The sequence below is a fragment of the Vidua chalybeata genome, chromosome Z (assembly GCF_026979565.1).
Source record: "Vidua chalybeata isolate OUT-0048 chromosome Z, bVidCha1 merged haplotype, whole genome shotgun sequence".
NCBI classification, from domain to species: domain Eukaryota; kingdom Metazoa; phylum Chordata; class Aves; order Passeriformes; family Viduidae; genus Vidua; species Vidua chalybeata.
In genome coordinates, this window is record NC_071570.1 from 26,305,314 (window position 1) to 26,326,785 (window position 21,472).

General features: G+C 36.8%; 1 protein-coding gene across 2 annotated transcripts in view; it reads right to left on the bottom strand.

Moving 5' to 3' along the window:
• The window catches only part of CERT1 (ceramide transporter 1), a 79,234-nt gene that overhangs the window by 46,249 nt on the left and 11,513 nt on the right, over positions 1–21,472 (bottom strand). For both annotated transcript variants that reach the window (XM_053932207.1, XM_053932206.1), the window contains exon 3: positions 9,083–9,199. In XM_053932207.1, coding sequence (XP_053788182.1) covers positions 9,083–9,199 — 117 coding nt within the window. The remainder of the gene's footprint in view (positions 1–9,082; positions 9,200–21,472) is intronic.

A 21,472-nucleotide genomic window follows, 5' to 3' on the forward strand; every position in this document is an offset into this window, starting at 1 on the left:
TTTCAGACATTCATCAGCTATTTCAGAACACCCTGGTTCATCAGCCTGGCTAAGCAGTGATCAAAAATTTACTTTAACCATTCTGTGCATTTGAATCTTGAATCAATTAGTATATTTAGCTAATTTAAGGGAAAGATAGAAGTAAGCCATCTCAAATAAGTTCACTACCTTTTGGGGGCAGGGGCTTGAGAGGAGAGCTCCAGACCTCTAATAAGATAGTCTTCACAATCTGTTAATGCTCTGACAAGATGGGAAAGAACACTTTTTAATTAGGAATGTATAGGTGATCACAGCTTTCATGGATACAAAGATTTTAAATTATCTTAAGTGCATAATATGTACAGCTTCAGATTCAGCTAAGCAGCTCCCAAAAGAGTAACAGGCAAGCTCAGTTGTGAACTGAGATAGGTTAGATTAATTAGCAGTTTCTTCATGTAGACAGACCCCATACTTTACAAAGTACTAGAAGAAGCATAATTACTTAAGGAAGGGAACCAAACCTATCAGAACAATAATTATTACCTAAGGTAGCTGAGCTGGAAAGACTTAAGTTGACAGAAGAGCAACACAAACTTAACACTTACGTACAGATGAGAAAAATGGAGTTCAAAGTCTACTTGGTTATAGGAAATACTGTACTGTACACGTACAGGACAGGTAACAATCTGCGGATAGTTCTAGAGATGAATCACGTTTAGTGGTTTGCAAGCTGAATAAGTTAAACTCATGGTGTTGTAAAATGGTAGCATACAAGATCCACAAAATAATCCCACATTCTATACAACACATACAGGATCCTAGTGGGAATACTGAGCTCTATTTTGATGCTATACTTCACAGAAAGATGAAGACTGAGTTTGGAAGACAACCATGCCAGGTATAAGAAACCTGTAAAAGACATCCACGTGAACAACAATTGAGGAATAGGGACTGTTCTAAGAGAAAAAGACAAGAAACATTAAGTGTTTCAAAAATGAATGGAATAATCTCTCTAGATTTACTGTAAGACTACTTAATAAAGGCGAACTCGTACTTTATGAGAATGGCAAGAAATCTCTTTGATGGCAGAAACAGACTAAAATGATTCCACAAACCTTTACTGTTATAACACTTCTCAATCTAGCCTATAGTGAAACATAGCACCTAGTAAGGATTACTTTAGTTCACATTAGGGCAAAAATTACAATTAACTTTTTAAGTCTTCCTTCAGGACACTACTTCAGTTTATTTCTTTGCTAATCTCTGTACCATTCATATGTCACTGAAGACCAAAAAGAAAAAGACAGTATTCACAACTGAAGGACAAATGAATTTGTAAAGTAAGACAGGGTGCTCAGACTGGAGACAGCTACATCCTTCTCCTATGTATTTCCCACTCTACCTAAGGTTCTGGTCAAAATCCAAAATAAGTAAGCTTATTACTGTCAAGTTCAGAAGTCTCTGCTTGAACATATTTTGTGATTTAGTTACCAAGGAGTAGTTTTGCAAACACTTAAAATTCAGCTCTGCTGGGAGATGTCAAATGCGAATACACAAGAACTTAAGTTACATTTTTAACATCAACACACAACACTGACAGAAACAGCAACAAAACCACATCTATGCTCCTGCATAAGCTTGAGCAACAGCTCGTAAGTTTTTAGTTTCAAAATAGTACACGGTGCTTTTGTAACACCTTTAAGAATGTCTCTGCCACTCATCAGTGACTTGCCTAAACATTTCAGTCTTTTAAACAGGTAAACAGGCTTTTAAAACAGCTTTTTACAGGTTAATAATATAGGTATCTGAATGCTGTCCTCAGCCTCCTCAGGCAAACTGCACTACTGCTGCAAGCCAGAGCCTCACAATGCCACAGTGGGAGAGTGGGTCATTGTCTTCTGAAGCAAAATGCATTACCACAAAACCAATAAGAGTGTGTGCTATACAATCCATGTAAGCATCGAACAGAAATATTTAGACTGTTGCATGCTGCAGAGCACCAGACAAAAGAACAAGGAAATCCAAATCAGCTTAGTAAGAAACAATAGTTGACATCAAGATTACTTAAGAAACTTGATCCAACATGAAGGACATGGATACTAACATAGGCAAAAAGGAGGTCTCATCATCACACTCCTACAATCCTCTTTATGAACTTGATAAATAAAACCGAAGTTGAACAATATATATATACTCCCATATATCCCATGCTTTCCTTCATCTGCACTGTTGCTTCCACTTGTGTCAGTCTTACTTGTGAATGGGTACAGGTAGAAGTATGGCCAGAGGAACTTTTATTAGTATGAAATGCTAAAAAATTAAAACGTTAGGGAGCCACAGTTCTTTTCAGACCTCAGCAATAAATGCTGAGGAAGCACATTCTTTAAACACCACACATTATTGAAACAGCCGAATTTCAGGAGAGGAAGTAGAGGGAGAAATGGCAACAGACACTCTTCCTGTTGCTCCCTGCTATATGATGTACCTGAAGTCACACTACTGCAAAGTTTTTATTTTAAAATAATTAACAAGACTGTATTTATAATTAACATTCACTCATCAGAATATATACCATTGCTAGAAATTGACGGTGACTAGCTGTCAGTAATATAGTAAGCTGATGAAAGAAATATATTTATAAAGGTTGCAACATCAAAATAGACTTCTGAAGACTATTTGCAGCACTTCTATATGCATTTAAATACAGTCTACACAAACATCTAAACTACTTGGTCTAGCAGCTCCTTAATGATCTGCCAGAAAACAGGAACACTAAATTTAATGTACAAAACTATTTACTGATGGCAGAAATTTATACTTCTCATTTAGTACCTATTTTAAAAGTTTGTTACATTAGTATGCTGAGTGAAAATATTTCTGTATCATTTCTCTGCATATACCATTCATTTTAAATTATCTTACTAATTTCAGCCCACACTGGCAACAGATTTGGAATGATTTACTGGTATGTCTTTATTGCCATTATCCGTATATTAAACCCATTCAAGGGCAGAGTTTTAGAGATGTGCAAAAAAGGAGAAAACTACCCCGTCTTCACGGAATGTTACAGCTCTGCTTAAAATTGCTGAAAGCCTGTGGACAAGTTAGACATGTGCTACCTTTCTGTACTCTCCCCTTCTTGTTGACAACCCGAGCTCGTTATTTTATGAATTGAAACTCTAATATTGGTTTCTGACCTGATTAATTTTTTTGCTCTGACATCCACTGCTAGTAAAATATTACTATGAGAAAGTTACCTCTATTTGCATTTTTCAATGTTTTCATATAACAGCTAAATAAAAATAATCTCATAGATCAATATTTACATACAGTATTCAAACAAAAGCTTGACTTTAAGTATGGTTAATGTGAAATTTCTTAAGGCATTGTAAGTTGAAGGAACTTGGATGCACTTGGATCTCAGTCTGAAGGTGACACATTCCAATTACAGAACAAAAACTAGGAACTGAGAAACTCCAGATGCTTATAGTCAAGTCTGAAGTTAAATTTAAGGCTTCCTCTGAGTTTAATAAAAATTACTCATGCATAACCTCTTATACTTAAGTTCATAAGAGAACTAACACAAGGATAGAAAGCAATTTTAATTTATAAATACTGCAATATTTTACCTGAAGTCCTTCGCCTCAGTCCAGAAGCTGATTTGTATTACCAACAGATTTAAGCAACTAGCTCAACCATTCAGAACAGGAACAATTACAGCAGGCAGAGGGGGGATCTGTTAGCTCTGGGTAGTTACTCTACGGGTTGCTTTTGTTATTAAGATGCTTCTCAAGTGCAAAATCTTCTGATGCTCTGGTTTCATCCATTGGGACTTCTGCTTTTGAATGGTTTTGCAGTCATGTTAGACTAGCAAAAAGCCCACCTCTACCCCTTGTCCTCTCCACCTGACTTCCTGCTTCAACACCACCATTACTGTTCTAGCAATATTTTTCAATGTGTAACAGCATATTCAGTAAGTCTTTTAGAACAGTACATTGACAAGGGAAAACAAAACAGGCAGATTACCTTAAAAATGAAATTAATGATTCTTAACACTTTTTTTTCAGCTTTTCTGACCATTTAAACTAGATCTGCACTTAAACAATGCAAAAATGATATCTAAAGCATCTTACTTCGTTTGACAACTGGTATTTTAAGAAACAAGTTGTAGTATACAAAACAAAAATTGCACAAATTAGAATTACTTAAAAGCTAAATTATCTTTGACCCCCAGGCTGCCATGTCTTCTCCCCATTTGGGGAGAAATCGCTAAAAAACAGGAGATGTAAGTTTTACTCTTCTTGATGTTTCTGTATAACCCTGTTCTAACCAGCTAACTCCTTCCACAGTGCCTAATCAAGAGTGAAAACAACAAGCAGTAGCCACTTCTTCAAGGAAAATTTTTACTGAGGGAGACAGTAAGGGGGATAGGTCCCTTCATCCCCAAAAAAGGGACATGTCAATTAGGTTTGGAAATAGCCACCTGATGCCTTTCACAGTCAAACTTTGAGATTCATGCCTCCTACTCTAGATATGAACACCTTGTACATCATCACTTCAAAATTAAAAAGAAAGCCTACCTACTCCCTACATGCCAATTTGCTGGGTATCTAGGTACTCCTCTGAAAAATTACATTTTCAAGTCTGAAACAGCAAAATCAGATACTGTAAGAAGTTCAGGAAGACTTATTTCAATTTAACAAACAAAAGATTTTGTGAATACAAAACAAAAAAAACCTATCAATTTATATTGCTGAAGAGTCATAAAGTCAATAATGAAGACATTACGAGTCTGTGGGCAGAAAACAAAAACTACGATGGAACAAAATGGGACAAACCTAAACTGATGCAAAATTTCTCATAAAGTATTCATTTCTAAATAAATTCTCATGAAGTTCTCAACTCAAGTGGTAGATTAACATTACAAGAAATCATTATCTTGATCTCAGGAGTTCATTTGCTCAAAATAAGTTTACTTATACAGATGTTTCTCACAACAAACAGCAATTCACTCTCATTTTCTCACAGCATTGAACTAACAACATTTAAGCCAGTTTATCTAGTATTAGGTTAGAATTCCATATTCCATTTTGAAACCATGGGAGAGACCTGGAGGAGGCAGTCTTTCAAATTATTATTAAGAAGAGAGTAACTTTCCAAACAGACCAGCACTGTGGTGCTCAAGGACCATCAATATTTTGACACCAGAGAAATGCCTGATCAATACATCTAATGAAACATTTGAGTAGAAGGATGGACTCCTGGTTACACATGAACTACTTCCTCATTTGCCTCACTAATGGCTTTATAGTAGTTTTAGATTTATCCCTTCTCCAGTTCAGGACAATGAATAAACATTTTGAGCTATACTTGAAACACTTAATGTGGTAAGGATTCAGGAACCTCAATATAAGAAAAAAAGTATAATTATAAACCCCTCTGAAAATCTAATGGTTTTTATGCCTGAACATAAGCTATTTTACATTTCTCAGCCATCAGCTACTCATTGGTTCTGCTAAGTTTTTCTATATCTGCTTATACTCCTATTTAATATAAAGTTAATTTTAAATCAGTGCTCTCTTTGTTTGGAGCACAATGAAACACAGTCAAAGTTTCTGTCTATTTTTCTTACTCTAAAGATCAACAACCTTGTGACATGCTCCATTAAGTCTCACAAACACACTTTTGTTAGCAAATAGCTTAAACAGCCTACCAGAACTACCTACCCACTCTGTAAGCAACAAAGAACTTCAAAAACAAACAAAAAAGTACTTTATGCAGCAGTAGACTGATGTTAAGAAAAATGACTGTTCAGTACAGGAAATAATTTCCTCTCTTGATTTTACTCAAATTATTATGTGCCATTTGAAGAACCTGTTTCTCAAACAAAAATGTTTTTTACCCAGAAGGAACTTTTGCATGAGGTTTGGTAACCTGACCAGAAAGCTCCTTCAGAAAATGTCAGAGTAAGCTGACAAAAATCTGAACTTTTCAGTGCAATGAGATATTTTGCCCATCTTCCCCTACTCCAAGTCAAGCATGAGCTGAAGTGAATTAAAGGATGAATGAAGAGTTACTCCAAGGTTCACTTAAATGTTGTTCATACAAATTTGAACAAAATATGGGATTGACTTCCAGATTCCATAAAAATACTTTCTTTCAAAGTTTCCTATCAAAGTTACATTGGATAAATGTACTGTTTCTTAAATATTTTCCATACAAACTTATATTAAAATATAATATAGCACTAACCCCTCAATAAAAGTACAGAAACAAGACATTTGGAGACATATTCCTTAAGAAGCACTAATAATTATCAGACTGAAGACTGGATTTGGACACTTGCGTGTTGTGTTTAATTCTACCAAACACCTATTTATGCAAATACAGCACATTTCCAAGTGCTGGTCAAGATTTCCAAGGTTTCTGGTCATAAGATTACTGTTTATTTTTCTAAAATCATTAGAAGCAACAGATGCACCTGTACACCTACATTTATCACACAAAACTCCTACTCTGCTATGAAGACAACAGAATATTGCACTGCAAAGAAGACATTAGTAATTCTGGTATTTCATTATATACTTTCAACTTAGTCTAAGCTATTATTACAAGACTGCAGTAACTTCTGCTGTTTTCCTTGCTATGTTTTGATCATGATATTCTTGATATTTAGTTGTATAATACAAAAGGAATGTTTTAAAATAAAAATATGTACTGTAAATATGTATGTAAAATAATGTATTACTTTAACATATTACATGTTTTGATAGCTTATTTAGAAGTCATGTGCCATAGTATTTTCAACTCCATTTAAGAATGAAAACAACTGCTATTTGCCTTAAATACTGTTAACACTAGAGAGTAAAAAAGGAGTATGAAAGAAACTGAGAAATGTCAAATAGCCATGAAACTACAAACTGCACATACTGGAAAAGCTGTAAGATTCAGAACAGTCAAGTCCAGTGTTATTGCCTTAGGATAGCAAGATGCAAACGGAACTGTTTCTTGCCAGTTCAGCATATGCAGAAGGACTTATTACCACTTCCTACTTGTGGACATACTTTTCTTCTGTTTTTACAATATTCCAGAATGCCCTCATTCTTTAAAAAAGAAACTGAAAAGTAACTTTATTAAATAATGAAAAACACTGTCTTATCCCTATTTCTATACTAATTCTAAATACTAGAAAAAAATGAGACGTGTAAATAATCAACCCTTCATTCTTCTTATTTAAGCATAAAGGCAGAGAACTGGTACAATTTATTTATTTAAATAACTACCAAATTCTTGCAAAGAATGGAAGTCTAAACTATCTAAACCTAAATTATATAAAAAGATTATTTTTAAAGCTGAAAACTGTGCAATTAATCAGGCTTCTTTATAAAGAGAGATCACTTTTGGAATGCTAGAATTTTACCCCTCAATATTCATTCATGATCTGAAAAGGAGGTTGAATAAGGCAATTTAAGCTTACCAATAATACCAGACAGACAAAGAAAAACAGATACCTCTTGATAGGGGCTGACTACTAATGCAGATAAAAAATCAGTGTTGAAAAACACAAGATTTTTTTTTTAAGTAGTACAGAGAAACAATGCCAAATCAACACTTCCAATGGCAAACTTCTACCATTCAATAATTTTGTATTATGAGTTGGGGATACCGTAAAGTTGCAGCTCAGAACTCAGCAACAGTTAAGATGAGCCTTACAAAAGGTAATAGAAAAATAGCATGAAAAAGGTTTGAGGTAGTGATGGGCAGAGTTTAAGACAGGATCTGGGTTTTTTCATCACTCATTCCTACAGGGCAGCATTCAATGACACAGACTGCATTTCAGCTTATTCAGCTTCAGGTTAAAGTTCTGCATTTCACCAGCTAAATCATTCATGAAACTTAAGTCTAAATTTTAGCCTAGGGCTAGCAAGTTCCATGACTACACTAAACCACATCTGAAGACCCCCCAAGCCTACCAGTTTCTGAAATGCCAGTTCTACAGATATGCAATCCAGTAACTTCTCCAGTGTATCCTCATGAGAAACTTCTCTCAGGTATTGCACTAGGAGTAAATTGCGGTATTGTTGTCTCAAGGACACGCCACTGTTAACTTTATGTTTTTTCTTTAGAGTACAGGAAAGAATCCTGGCTTTGCAACTTAATTTCTTATGCTTTTAATATTACCTCTGTATCAAAATGAAGGCAAAATGCCAAGCTACAAAGGGTTGAATAGTCCAGTTGAGATGATTTTTTTCTAGAGAAGCATTATCCAAAGGCAGCACTTTAAATTTAAGAACATGTACTGCTTAGTGCAAGGAATGGCCAATAAAAGGTAAAATCTCTTAATTACACACAGTATGTATACAGACAACGCTTCAAGAAGCTCAAGGTAAAAATTCATACCTACTTGGATATCTATTTCAATTTGTATTCCTGTAATACCTGTGTCCCAGATTGAGAGGCTGCATTGGGCTAGGTATTGTAGTTTAATGCTATACCTTGGGACAGTGCCTATCTTGTACCTGAAAACATAATGCATGTTTTGTGTACCTTCTACCTGACCTAAAGGGCTTGAAGGTCAGGTATTTTTAAATGAAGTTAATTGAGTTCATTGGAAGATATACAAAACAGATCAAGAAAGCTGAACCAAAATACAAAGAATAATGCCTTAAAAGACAAAGAGACAAAAGTCAGATACAGTAAAAGTGGTCAAATGATGAAAAAAAGGAGCCCAAAACCAGAATTGATAACCTAGAGAACTGACTCTAAGACTAACAAGACAGATAAGAAGCAATTCAATGATTAGGGAGAGGATGGACAAAACCTTGAAAATATCACTCAAACATAATAAAAGCTTTTTTTGTTTCAAGCTAGAGAGCTCAAGAAAGGCTTACAGTTGTTAGCCCCTAGTAAAGTCTTATCTGTGAAGAACAAGTCAATTCCTTTGAAACATATTTAACACAGAGCTTCAATCTTGAGCTTTTACCTGTCATAAATACCATGAGTATTTTAATGACAGAACAGGGAAGCTTAAACTCTCTGCAAGCACTATGCTTGATCTAATGAGGGAATGAGAATGGAAATTAGAAAATGGAGAATTACATACCTTATGTTGTTCTATTGCATCTACCCATTGTTGTCTGTGGTCTGGATCCTGAGCCCGGAGGTACCAAACACTATCATTCACGCTGATATCAAATCTGCATTCATCAAAGTCATGGGGCTGTGACAGAAGAGAGTGTAAGAGTAGTTAAAATTAGCAACATGATCAAAGTTACCTCATAGATTATTTTGACACTCAAACACTAATTAGAAAACCTGTCTATATTGTCTTAAACTCATCCTAGATTCTAAATTCTGTACTGTGTAGCTGTCTCTAATAATGAACATATATTGTCATAAGGAAAGATTCTGGTCTTCTGGAATAGGAAAACCTGTGTAATATATTCTTATTAAATAAAATTTTCATAAATAAATTCCATACATAATAAGTTCCATATTTTCAATACTTTGAAACAAATCCTTCAGCAAAATATCTACCATACCGGAAAATATTCCTACATATACATTTCAATTTCAAAACAGGACAAGAACTCCATAACATTACTGCTACCCGTATTAATTTTAGATTAAATACACACATCATAGCAAAAAAAATACCAGGATAGAACCATAAAAGCAGACTATATCTAAATGACAAGTCAGAGCTGGAACTTACAAGCTGTAACATGTTCTGCCTCAACTATTTTCACCATGAATATTTCACAGATAATTGGAAGCTACATGCAATCCTTTCACACATCTCCACTCAACTATATCTAACTTTCAGTTCACATGCCTTAAATACTAGTAAGCTTTTACTAATGCAACAATAAAGCTGTTAAGGAAAGTACAGGAAAGAAAACAATGATCTAATCTGCCCTGTACCCTGACATTGTCAATTCAAAGTTACTCCTTAGCAAACATCCAACTGAGCCCAATATTCCCCCACACCCTTCATCTTTGAAAGCCATTTTTAAAGACATGTAATACAGATGTAGCTGAACACCTTTTTGAAATTGAATACAAAGAAAAAATATATATGAAAATAACTGCAGGAGGCTAACAGGCTCCAGGATAAAGACTAGTGACACAATCTGAAGGACCACAAATATTGCTTCAGATGCTGAAGACAAGTGTTATGAATATTCTTTACAACACAAGGACCATACTGCTAATACATTTATCTTGCAAACTAAAACACTGCTAATCACTGACTAAACACTCCACAAAAGAAAACCTAGAAGTAAGTCTCATTTGTTGTCATGCACACCATTCAAGTGTGAGAATTTTTTTTTCAAAGAATTTGGAAACCAGAAGCTACTTACACATAAACAAGCAAATTACTTTATCTTTTTCTGTTTTTAATATACTAAGGAAGAAGAAAAGTGTAACAGAATAGAAATTACAAATAAAAGAATGAACTAGAAAGAGTTTAACAAAAGTACATAAAAAAACCAAAGTGTAAGCTTAAAGCTTCATATACTTTGCCAGGCATCTGAGTGTTCAGTGTTAAAGAAATTTAAACTTCCCATAGGAAAAATTTCCAGTAACTGTAAGAATTGAAAATCAAGTCAAACAACTATAGCTACTAATTACCTAATACCTGACCATCTCAAGTTAATTAAATTCAACCAACTTTCAAAACTGGTTCTATACACTCCCTTGCCTTCACTGAACCAGACAAAAGGGTGTAAAAAGGGACATGAGGTTGTTTGACCCTGGCTGGATGCCAGGTGCCCACCAAAGTCTTAGTCACTACCCTCCTCAACCAGATAGGGGAGAGAGATTATGTTGGAAGAGTCATGAACTGAGATAAGGACAGGGAGATCACTCACCAGTTACTGCCACAGGTGAAACAGACTTGACTCAGGGAAAATAGTTTAATTTATTACCAGTTAAATCAGAGTAGGATAATAAAAATTTTAAAGGCACCCCACTCCTCCTTACTAGGCTCAACTCCACTACCTATTTTCCTCTACTTCATCCCTCCAAACACTGCAGGGCAACAGGGAATGGGAGTTGCAGTCAGTTCAAACATTTTCTGTCACTCCTTCCTCATGTTCTTTCCCTGTTCAGCGTAAGAACTTTCTCATGGCACAGAGACCTCTGTGATCTTCTCCAACATGTGTCCTTTCCGGGGCTGCAGCTCTTCCTTAACTGCTCCAGTGTGGGTCCTTTCCACAGGGCACAGTCCTTCAGACACAGCCTGCTCCAACGTAGGTTTCCCAGGGGGCCACAAGTCCTGCCAGCAAACCTTCTACACCATGGGCTCCTGTCTCCATGGGGCCACAGGTCCTGCTAGAAGGCTGGTCCAGCATGGATTTCCCACACCCCATGGATGCTCATGGGTACAGGGAGACAATCTGCTCTACCATGGGCTCCCCTAAGGGCTGCAGGGGAATCTATGCTCCAGCACTTGCTCATGTGTTCCCCTTCCTTCCTCACGGATCTCTGTGTCTGCAGAGTTGTCACTCTCAAATACTCTCAGCCCTCTCTCCCAATACATGTTGCACAGCAGTTTTTACACTTTCTTAGGTATGTTATCACAGAGGCAGTATACCATCATATCTGATGAACTCAGTTTTGGTAGGTCCATCTTGGATCCAGATAGAGATGGGTCTGTGAGATATAGAGGCAACTTCTGCATCTGCACAGAGAAGCCACATCTGTAGCCGCCACAACCAAAACTTGCCACACAGACCCAACACAGGACAATACAAGTCTTCTAGTCCAGATCCCTCTTCTTCAAGCTGAATTTTCTATTACTAGTATTATTATTATATATGTGAAAGAAGTTTATCTGCTTTAGAACAGCAAACTTGTCAAGGCAATGTGTCATGCTTATATGCCTGTTCCCAGCCACTCTTCTGACAGGCCCTCATTTAGTCATGTGATGATCTACAACAACCAGGGATACTCCAAAAAATCACCCAAACAGAAAATCTAGAAAGATTAGCTATCAAGGCTTTTTCCTGACATGACACCATTCCTCAGCTTGATCTCTCATTCTTGAAGTCTTTTGGGAAGAGTTACAGGCAATTATATTGTATGCGAATAGAAAAACTTCCCAAAATTCATCTTAAAAGCCTGCAGCGCTACTCATCTCACACTTCCATATGGTGCACTTACTTCAGTTCACCATCATCCTTGCTTTCCCCCACATCTCATATCTAACCCAAACATCTTCTAATGCAACTTAAGACTGTTACCTCTCTTCTTTTCAAAAGACAGGTTTCTGTACTCCCCTTCTTTCCAAAACAGCTTCTAATATGTTTGAAAATTCATGCCTTGTTGTAAAGACAAGGAAAGATGTTTTTTCCGAGGTCTAGAGAATACTTTAAACACCTTTCTCCACCATTTACTGTGTACGTAATTCTGTATTACGTGTAGTTAAGAGACTAAGATATCTATATATATGTGTGTGTGTGTGTGTGTGTATACACACACACATATATAAAACTGACCAGTCAGTCAAAGGAAGGGATTGTCCCGATCTGCTCTGCACTGAGGTGCCCTCACCTTGAGCACTGTGTACAGGTTCAGGCATAGAAATATAAGAAAGACATAAAGCTACTAGACAGCATCCAAAGGAGGGCCACAAAGATGGTGAAGGGTCTGAAAGGGAAGCCTTATGAAAGGCTGAGGTCACTTGATCATTTCAGCCTGGAGAAGACTGAGGGGAGAATCTTCAACATCCTTACAAGAAGTAGTGGAGCAGGCACTGATCTCTTCACTCTCATGACCAGCGATAGAACCTGAGGAGTTGGCATGAAGCTGAGTCAGGGGAGGTTTAGTTTGGATATGGAGAGTAAGTTTTTCACCCAGAGAGTTGCTGAGCACTGGAAGAGGCTCCCCAGAGAAGTGGTCACAACACCAAGCCTGATACAGTTCAAGAAGTGTTTGGACAATGCCCTCAGGGACATGGTGGGACTCTTGAAGCTCTCCTGCACAGGACCAGCAGCTCGACTCAGTGACCCTAGTGCATCCCTTACAACTCAGCATATTCTGTGATTCTGTAAATCAGGTTTAGGGTTATACTCAACTCACCATGCAGTTCCATGTTATAAAAAAGTACAGCTGATCAGGTGATCCTGTTAAACCAAGTTGCTTAAAGAAAAGAAATAACCACTAACAAGGTTAAATATGCTTCAAAAGGAAATTAGGCAGGTGATACATGATCTGCTATTTACCTATTTTAATAGTATGTATCATTTGCCTATTTTCCATATTTTTGGCAACTGAAATAATTGTTTATCTCCTCCTCCTCTGGTTTTTTTTGGCTTTTGTTTAGTTTGTTTGTTTTTTTGGAAAACATGCTTCATTGGAAGAACCCTGAATTAACTGAACACAAAAGACAAATAAAACACCTGAATCATGTGATGTGCTCTTTTCTTAACATAGAACAAATCAGGTTGTTGTCGATGAACCCCCTTCTCCACCAGTATGGAGCTCATATTTCATTTTCACTGATAACTTGGCAGACTTCTGTATGTTACTTTACATATTCTGTATGTAACCGTATGTAATAGGCAGCACCTGTTACATTCTCCTCCCCCCCCCCCGAGCTACAGACAAACTTCCTTGGTTTACCTCTGGCTACAACTGCTTATATTATTTTCCGTACCTGCATCTAGCAAAGACCACAAAGTGTTATTCACAACTTCTCAGGTCTGTCCTTTATTCTTCTAACATTCTCATAAGACTAGTTTGATTCCTTTATGCTTCCTGGAAGTTTTTCTGTTTCTCTACACTTTTTTTCCTGTAAACCACAACTAATTTAATTTAGGTCTCATTTCTTTCTGAGGTTCACTGTTTCTAGCCTTGTGCTGCTTTTCCCTTTTTTACACTCAGAAGCTGTTTTAAAATGGTACAGTTCCTAGCATCACATGACAGGACCTTGAAGGATAAACAGGGATTTTCATCTGTAACAAGCTCAGGACATGTGCTGAGGCCAGGATATGTCCTAATGATCTTTCACAAGAAAGATAGGGCTAGAAAGAGGAATGTTATGCAGGGAACTGGAAGCAAGTAGGAGTTCACTATCTATCCTCTGGATTTAAAGCACCTAGGAGAACTTCAGCTGCTTTTTCCCAACCTGCAGCAGTCTGAAGCAACATACATAAATTGAGAGAGCACTGGGGAGTAAAACCCACATCAAGACACTGAATGGGGGCACCTGAAAACATTTACAGCATTTTCAAAGCTGAGTTTTAAGCGTCTGTGGCAGAGGTAATCTCTGTGTACACCAAGGGAGCCTTCGAGAGCCCACATTAAAAAATAAACAAAACCAACAAAAAGCCCCCACAGCTATATCATAATTCCATTTAAGAACATGCTGCAAGAAATATGCCTCTAGGATCCACAAACACCCTTTCTGTAGAACTCCTAAGCTTTTTTTCAAGGCACCTGCAGAGAATCCTGCAGAAACAAAGGCAATTCCAGGTATTCAAGCATCCTAGATCTTCCCAATACCAATGGATACTAGTTCATAAATTCTGAACATTTCTAAGCAAGAAGAGTTTACATGAAAAAAAACACTCACTTGGCTACAGTTACTGAGGAAGTCGGTAGCCAGCTCAGGCCTCATGAGTCATAGCTGATTGCACTGCCACAAAATCCTTCCTGCTATACAGCTGTCAAGCCTGAGGTATTCATAAAACAAACTTCAGAGCAGTATCTGCTTGAAAAATACTGGCTCAGGTGCTTAAGGCAAATTACACAGGAAAGATTAAGTGTTTTTATATACTTTATAACCTTCAAGAATACTCCATATCAGAAAAAAAAAAAAAAACAACAAAACCAAACCTTGAATGAAAAAACTTTTGCTTGACCTCTCTCATTACTCCAAATGGTGATAATGGCATTTTGTCCTTTCCTTACAGAGGAAAGCCAGGGTGGTTCATAGCAGATACAACTCAAGCCTGCATATTACTATTATTAAAGTGTGCTTGCGCCGCTATTCTCATTGCAGAACTAAAACTTACCTAAGATGCGATTATTTTAAAATTTTGAAGGTTGTTCTTATTAAGAAAATCCCAAGCTGGGAATTAGGACATAAGACAAACAACAGAAGCCTACAGAAAATGAAAACTACAATTCCTTAGATCTCAGACGTGAATGTCACTAGCATAAATTCAACAGAGGCTGTCATCTAGCCTAACATAAGACATGAAACCTGATATTCCCCCTTTGCTTCTTTTAGTGCAACTCAAAGCAAATTAAGAGAACTTCACATTCTTTTTTCTGAGTGGGTTTGAGTATGGTGTCAATCAGAAGTTACTTAACTGAAAATCGAGAAAACAAATCCAAGTTCTGGTAATCAAATTTCAGGTTTTTTCTTTGAAAAACAACCTACACATATATGCCTTATATCAGAGTACCTGAAGCCATTAAAATCAAATACTCAGCTTTTAAGAAACAAAAAAAGAGCCTTATCAAGTACAACTGACGTAAGTATTTTGCATATATTTCACTGATGCAAATGCTGTAACTCATGCCTGCAGATTTTTTTTTTTTTGCATGTAGCATGTGTATAGAGACAAACCACCCAGCAATCACTTATTTTCCACTTGGAATACAGCTTGGTGCATTCTGCCCTTTGCTTCATTTGATGAGGAAATCCTGAAACACCAGACTGCAACTCTGACGTCTATAGGCAAGCATCTTCCTGTTAATAGGCCCGTAAATCTTTTTTAAGATAGCAAACTTCACCAGTTTCAACTTAAATATCTCTTATAAAAGTAGACATGAAAAGTTATACCCTGGAAAATGAGATACAAGCCAGACTATAACTATTCATAAACAACTTTTCCAGCTCAAGAGAGCTGAACACACAACTTTTCCCATGTGAACAGCGTCACTGTCGTACCATGCAAGGTACAATTTATCTACTGGTTAGCTTTTTATAATTCCCATGGCATTCAGGAAAAAGCATCCTTTTTGCACTGTTCTTCAACTTCCTAAAATCCTCCAGTTACAAAGTACCTGAACAAACTACCACTACCTGAACAAACTACCACCTCCTCCACAAAAAACCCAAATGTTCAGAGCAGTTACCATCAACCTACAGATTTGCTTATTTGTTTTCACAGATCATTCAATATGTTCTGGACCTGGATGTATTCACTCAAATGCCAAAACCACCTCTATCCTCTCAAGTTTTCAACAGGAAATTCAGCAGATCACTCCAGGATAATATGGATAGGACAAGAAAGGACAGGGGGCACAAGCCATGATCAGAATAAAATAAATTGCATCTGTAACATGGTACTACTTTTGAAACGGACAGAAGTTCAAAAGAACACTGTATTCACCCATAAGCAAGGAAAACTCACATCAGTAAACTGGTCAAAGGGAGAGATGTGCATGTGATAATTTAGGATGTAATGGACAACACCAGTATCCAATGTTAAAAAAAGAGAAGGCACAAGATGATGAGCTACAGAAATAAGATAATGAGCACCTTAAAAATTAGTTAACCTGATGGAATAGAAAAAGGGAAAGCAATGCAATATAGCAGGTAACAGCATTAAATAAAGAAAACTAAAAAATCATTCCATGATTCTCATTAAGCAGCATGTATCAAAGCAAGAAAAACATTGCAGTTACTGGGAATTGAGGCTAACACTGAAGTACATACTTTGACTATGAGAATAAAGGAAAAAAAGAACCTATTTGACACCAGGAAAAAAGAGGTTATATGAACACATTGTACATGTACCTATGTTGAGGTGCTAACAAAACCCTAAAAATAAAAAGTTTACTTTAAGATCTGTGCTGTGTGACTGAAGGAATTAGTTCTAAAAGCAGACAAGAAAACTGTATTTCAGCTCCCATGTAAAACCAGTTTGGAACTGGCAAAGGCTACCATTAGTTAACTAGAAAAGAGCTTTCAAATGAAAAGATTTTTCATTTGAAAAATCTCAGATAAGTTTGAAAACGTGCATGTCTTAAAATTATTTTTGAAAGTATTTAATTCATGAGAGCCAAACTGTGAAGAACTTGTCCCCTGCTTCCAAAATGTAAAATGGCTGAAAACATGCTAACTTTTGAAAAAACTGTGAACAGAAAGGCAGTGAAATTAGGTACCACTCACATGATTTTAAAGTTGTATTCTATATGGTGAATATTGCTTAAAAGTCATTAATGGAAAAATCCTATCAGCTGAATCACAATATGTGTTTCACCAAATAATATGGTAAAGACTATGACATGAAGATTATGAATATTATAACATGGTTAAGATTCTATCAGACAAAATCAGTCAAAACATTGTCATTTGTGCCTCATTAAATACTAAACAGCAGTATTTTTCAAGTTAGTGTATTTCTCTCCAGAGTCACTGAAAAGCTCATGGGTCAAGATGAAGACAGAGAGACCACTTACCTACTGCCAGCATGGTCTAACAACATGGTCTGACTTAGGGAAAACTGACTTCATTTATTGCAAAGTAGAGCTGGATGGTGAGAAGTAAGAGAAGTACAGGAGGATTGGGAATGAGGGCTATGGTCTAACACTTCAATTCTGCCACTCCTTCCTCATGTTTCACATGCTCCAGCAAGGATTGTATCCATCACTGCAATTCTTCAGGCTAAGCCTGTTACAGCATGGGCTCTTTGGAGGCTGCAGCCCCTGCTAAGACATCCCACAGCCACAGTTGGGTTCTAAACAGGTTGCAGTGTGGTTGTGTGGTCTGGTGTGATTCTCTGCACAGGTTACATCAAAAATGCCTGCACAATGCTCTCCTCTACAGGCTGCAGGGGATCTCATTCTGTGGCTGGAGCATCTCTTCCTGCCCAGCCAGCTGTTTCTCACACCTTTTCCTCACTCCTCTCTTTCTTACCCACTGCTGAGCAGCATTTTTGCCACTTAACTCTGTTTACCTTGAGATATCACACAATGGCTGTGAGGCTCAGCTGTGCCCTGCATTGTGTCCACTGAAGCTGACCAGGTTCTGTGCAGGACAACCAGAAGTCTCCTCACAGAGGCTGCACTGCAGACCCCAGCCCCATGACCCCAGACCCCAACCCCACGACTTTTATGGATGGACCTCATCCAAAAAAGTGGATCATCTTTTATGATCCACTCAGTGCAATCATAAAAGCTCATCAAGATCCTTCTGTCACTATGACTTATTTTTGAAGACACTTGGCTTTAGAACTACAAACATTAAAGTAATTAATTTTGCAAGGACTTTTTTAATATCAATATCTATCCTGGATCTAAGTCTTAGGAGGGAAAAACTTAAGGAAAGCATTATATTTCATTGCTTATAATACATTTTATTAATAATGTACTGAAGTCCCAAAAGACATTACAAGTTCTAATTTTTTATATTTGCAATATTTGCCCCTTGAGAAAAGCCAAGCAGATCCACAAATCTGGTGAATTAAGGTCTACAAAGAGTCACAACACAAAATTCTGGTTTCCCTTTCTTAGTTCTAAAATCCAGTCAAAACCTCATAGAAACACTGGACTACAATGTCTTGCCTTTCCTTATTGTTATTCTTAAGCAATAAGAACCCACATTTTAGTTACATTGACCAGCTGTATTCTTTTTACATTTATTTGTACTGTATTTTTTTTTACTACAGTATAGGAAAACCTTACTACAAACAAGCAAGTAAATAAGGTAGTTCTATGCCTATTGAAAGTGATAAACCTTTAGGGGCAAAATATGGGATATCTAACTTCTTGCTCATTAGCACATTAAAAAGAAAACTTTCTCATAACAGCATATTTGCACACGTAGGAAAAAAAACCTCAAAGAAAATAGGCTTAAAAATACAAAAGCCTATTAAATGTTTTTACATTATTTGCTACTACCCAAATATCCCACTTCAGGCCTTGAGTCAGGATATTTTCTTCTCAAAATGCCTTTAAACATTAAATTTTCTTTTAAATAATGATCTTATCTTTTCAAAACCTAGCTAAAGTAGAGGCCAGTGAAAGCAGAAGCATGTAAGCAGAATTTAAAATTAGTTTGTTAGCACAGCATGCAAATTTAAAATTAGCTTGGTTTGATCTGTTGCAAAGAAGCTCTCTCATGGGAAACTGTCCTTTAAAGTCTGGATCAAGTATACAGTGTATGTTACTTAAGCATTGAAACCACACTTAAAATTTGAAATTGCAGATCTCAGGTGTAAACCTGGTCAATCTGGTTTTCTGCACACCTGCCAAATAGATTCGGATGCAGAAATTGATCATATAAAAACAATTTTCATATTTATTTGTGAGGAGTTAATCTATCCTATAGGACTGCATCTTACAGTATATGATTTTTTAGATTAGTATTTTATAAAATATTTCTGTGTTCATGAAGTGGAATTAGTAGGTAGTCATGCTGTATTGGTTTATATGTAAACATACCCCTGACACTGCTATTCTCAAGCGCCTACTGAAAAAACAATTATTTAATAGCAACACCTAGAGTATAACAAACGTGTACTTGAAATCTCAGCTAAAAATTAGTCAAAGACATGGAATGGCACTGTGTTACTAGAAGAAAGAGGGCAAGGCTGAAATAGTTGTAAACCAGCGTGTGCTTGCAGCTGTCACCTTAAGTGATCTACTAGCGACTACAGATACATGTAAAAGCTCAGTGGATTAGCAAATTGGTATTGACAGATTTAGGGACACACAGAGAGAAGTCAGGATATAACTAATGGGCCTGTCCTGTTTAAACATAGTCTGAAGAACTTTAAACTTGGTCTAACTCATAAAACTTACCTTTAGAGCTAACTGTAAGCTATGGAAATGGAAACATACATGTTATTGCTTTGGTGAGAACCAAGTCTAAGTGAATCCCCTGAAAACAAATTCATATGATACTCCTCAGGTTTCCAGTTGGAATAAAATATTTGCATTATCCACCAACAACATGCATCAGCCACAGGAAAAAAACCCAAGAGAATTATACTACAGAAAAATATAAATGTAGAATTGATTACAAATTACCATGTTAAACTTCTTAGGAACCACATAATATACAGCAAGAAACTAGAGTTATTAATCAGGAACAAAGCCAAGCAATTTTGTATCAACTTTAGAAAATGCAGGAAACACTGTCTGAGCCACTTTTTTTAAAGGTTAATTTTATTGGACAGCCAAATATAGGAGCAGGAATCACATTCACACTGCTGCACTCCTAAGTATTAATATATTGATTTAGTTGTACCTCACACAGTGTACTGCAGTGTGGCACACGAACACTCTCACATACATCATTGGCAAGAGAACAGTATGAATTTCACAAGAAATAATGAGTCAATATCCAGAGAAGGTACTCTATCCTAAGAGAAAAGCCATGCTTCACAGAACTGTATTGAGCTGACAGATAGAGTAGAACATTCTGGACTTAGAGTCATGGTGATGGGAATGGAAATTCTGGTTCTGGGAAATCAGTGGCATTCCAGCTAGAATAGGGGCCTGATGTACCTGTGGAAGCACCACACTAAGACTTAAGATTAGCTTGGTTTGAATCCAAACATAAGCAACTTAACACAGTACAACTGTATAAGCATTTCTATAAATGCAGTATGAACATTATTAGCAACAGAACTTATGATAACTACGCAATTCCCAGTCCTGAGCTCATCTCATTAACTTGTTACGAAAACTGGCTCTATCAATTAGACCTTGAAACCAGGTGTCTCTTGTTATGATACGAAATTTAAGCATGAGGTATCACAGACCCTGAAACTATGGACACAGATGAAAAGCCACAGCCCCAGATCCATAAACAATTTCTTAATGGTCAAATACCAGTTAGTGAAAACATACAACCTCCACAGCTGGGAAGGCTGTTTTTGCTCTCGATAGCAGTAGCTACTTAAAAGAAAAAAACCCAAACAGCTGAGCAACAGGGCAAGGAAGCCACCAGGCTGCAGCCTGGAAAAGGACCACCTCTCCAGAATCGCAGTGCCCCAAACATATATTAAAAGATGCTTACAAAAGATCCTAATTTGGACCCCTGTGTGTTTTGGCAAAAGACGCATGCTGCAGTTCGATACCTGTCCTGTCACCCAACTCTCCCCATCCCTCACTGAGGAGTTCTCCAGTTAGGTTACCTTCACCTTAGCAATGAGGATCATCAAGAACAAAGATACCAGGCTAGAAATATGGGAGTGGCTCCATGGTACTGCATAGTTACAGATTATTTAGGATGTAAGTCAGATATAAGTGGCTGCTTTGAATACAAGATGATAATGGTTACTGTGTAATAAGTAACGTATAGCAATAATTAACAATTTATAAACACTAATTAAAAGGACAAGGCATGTTTCTAATGAATGTCAGTCTAAAAGCTTTCATTTTAAAGTTTAAAATTGATCTGAATTGTCAGTCTAAAGTCTGCTATCACAGCTACCTCTTATTATTTTTTATATATATTTGCATGTGCATACATATAGATCTATATATGAACACATCATTAGTTTTGAAAGGGCTGTAAAAG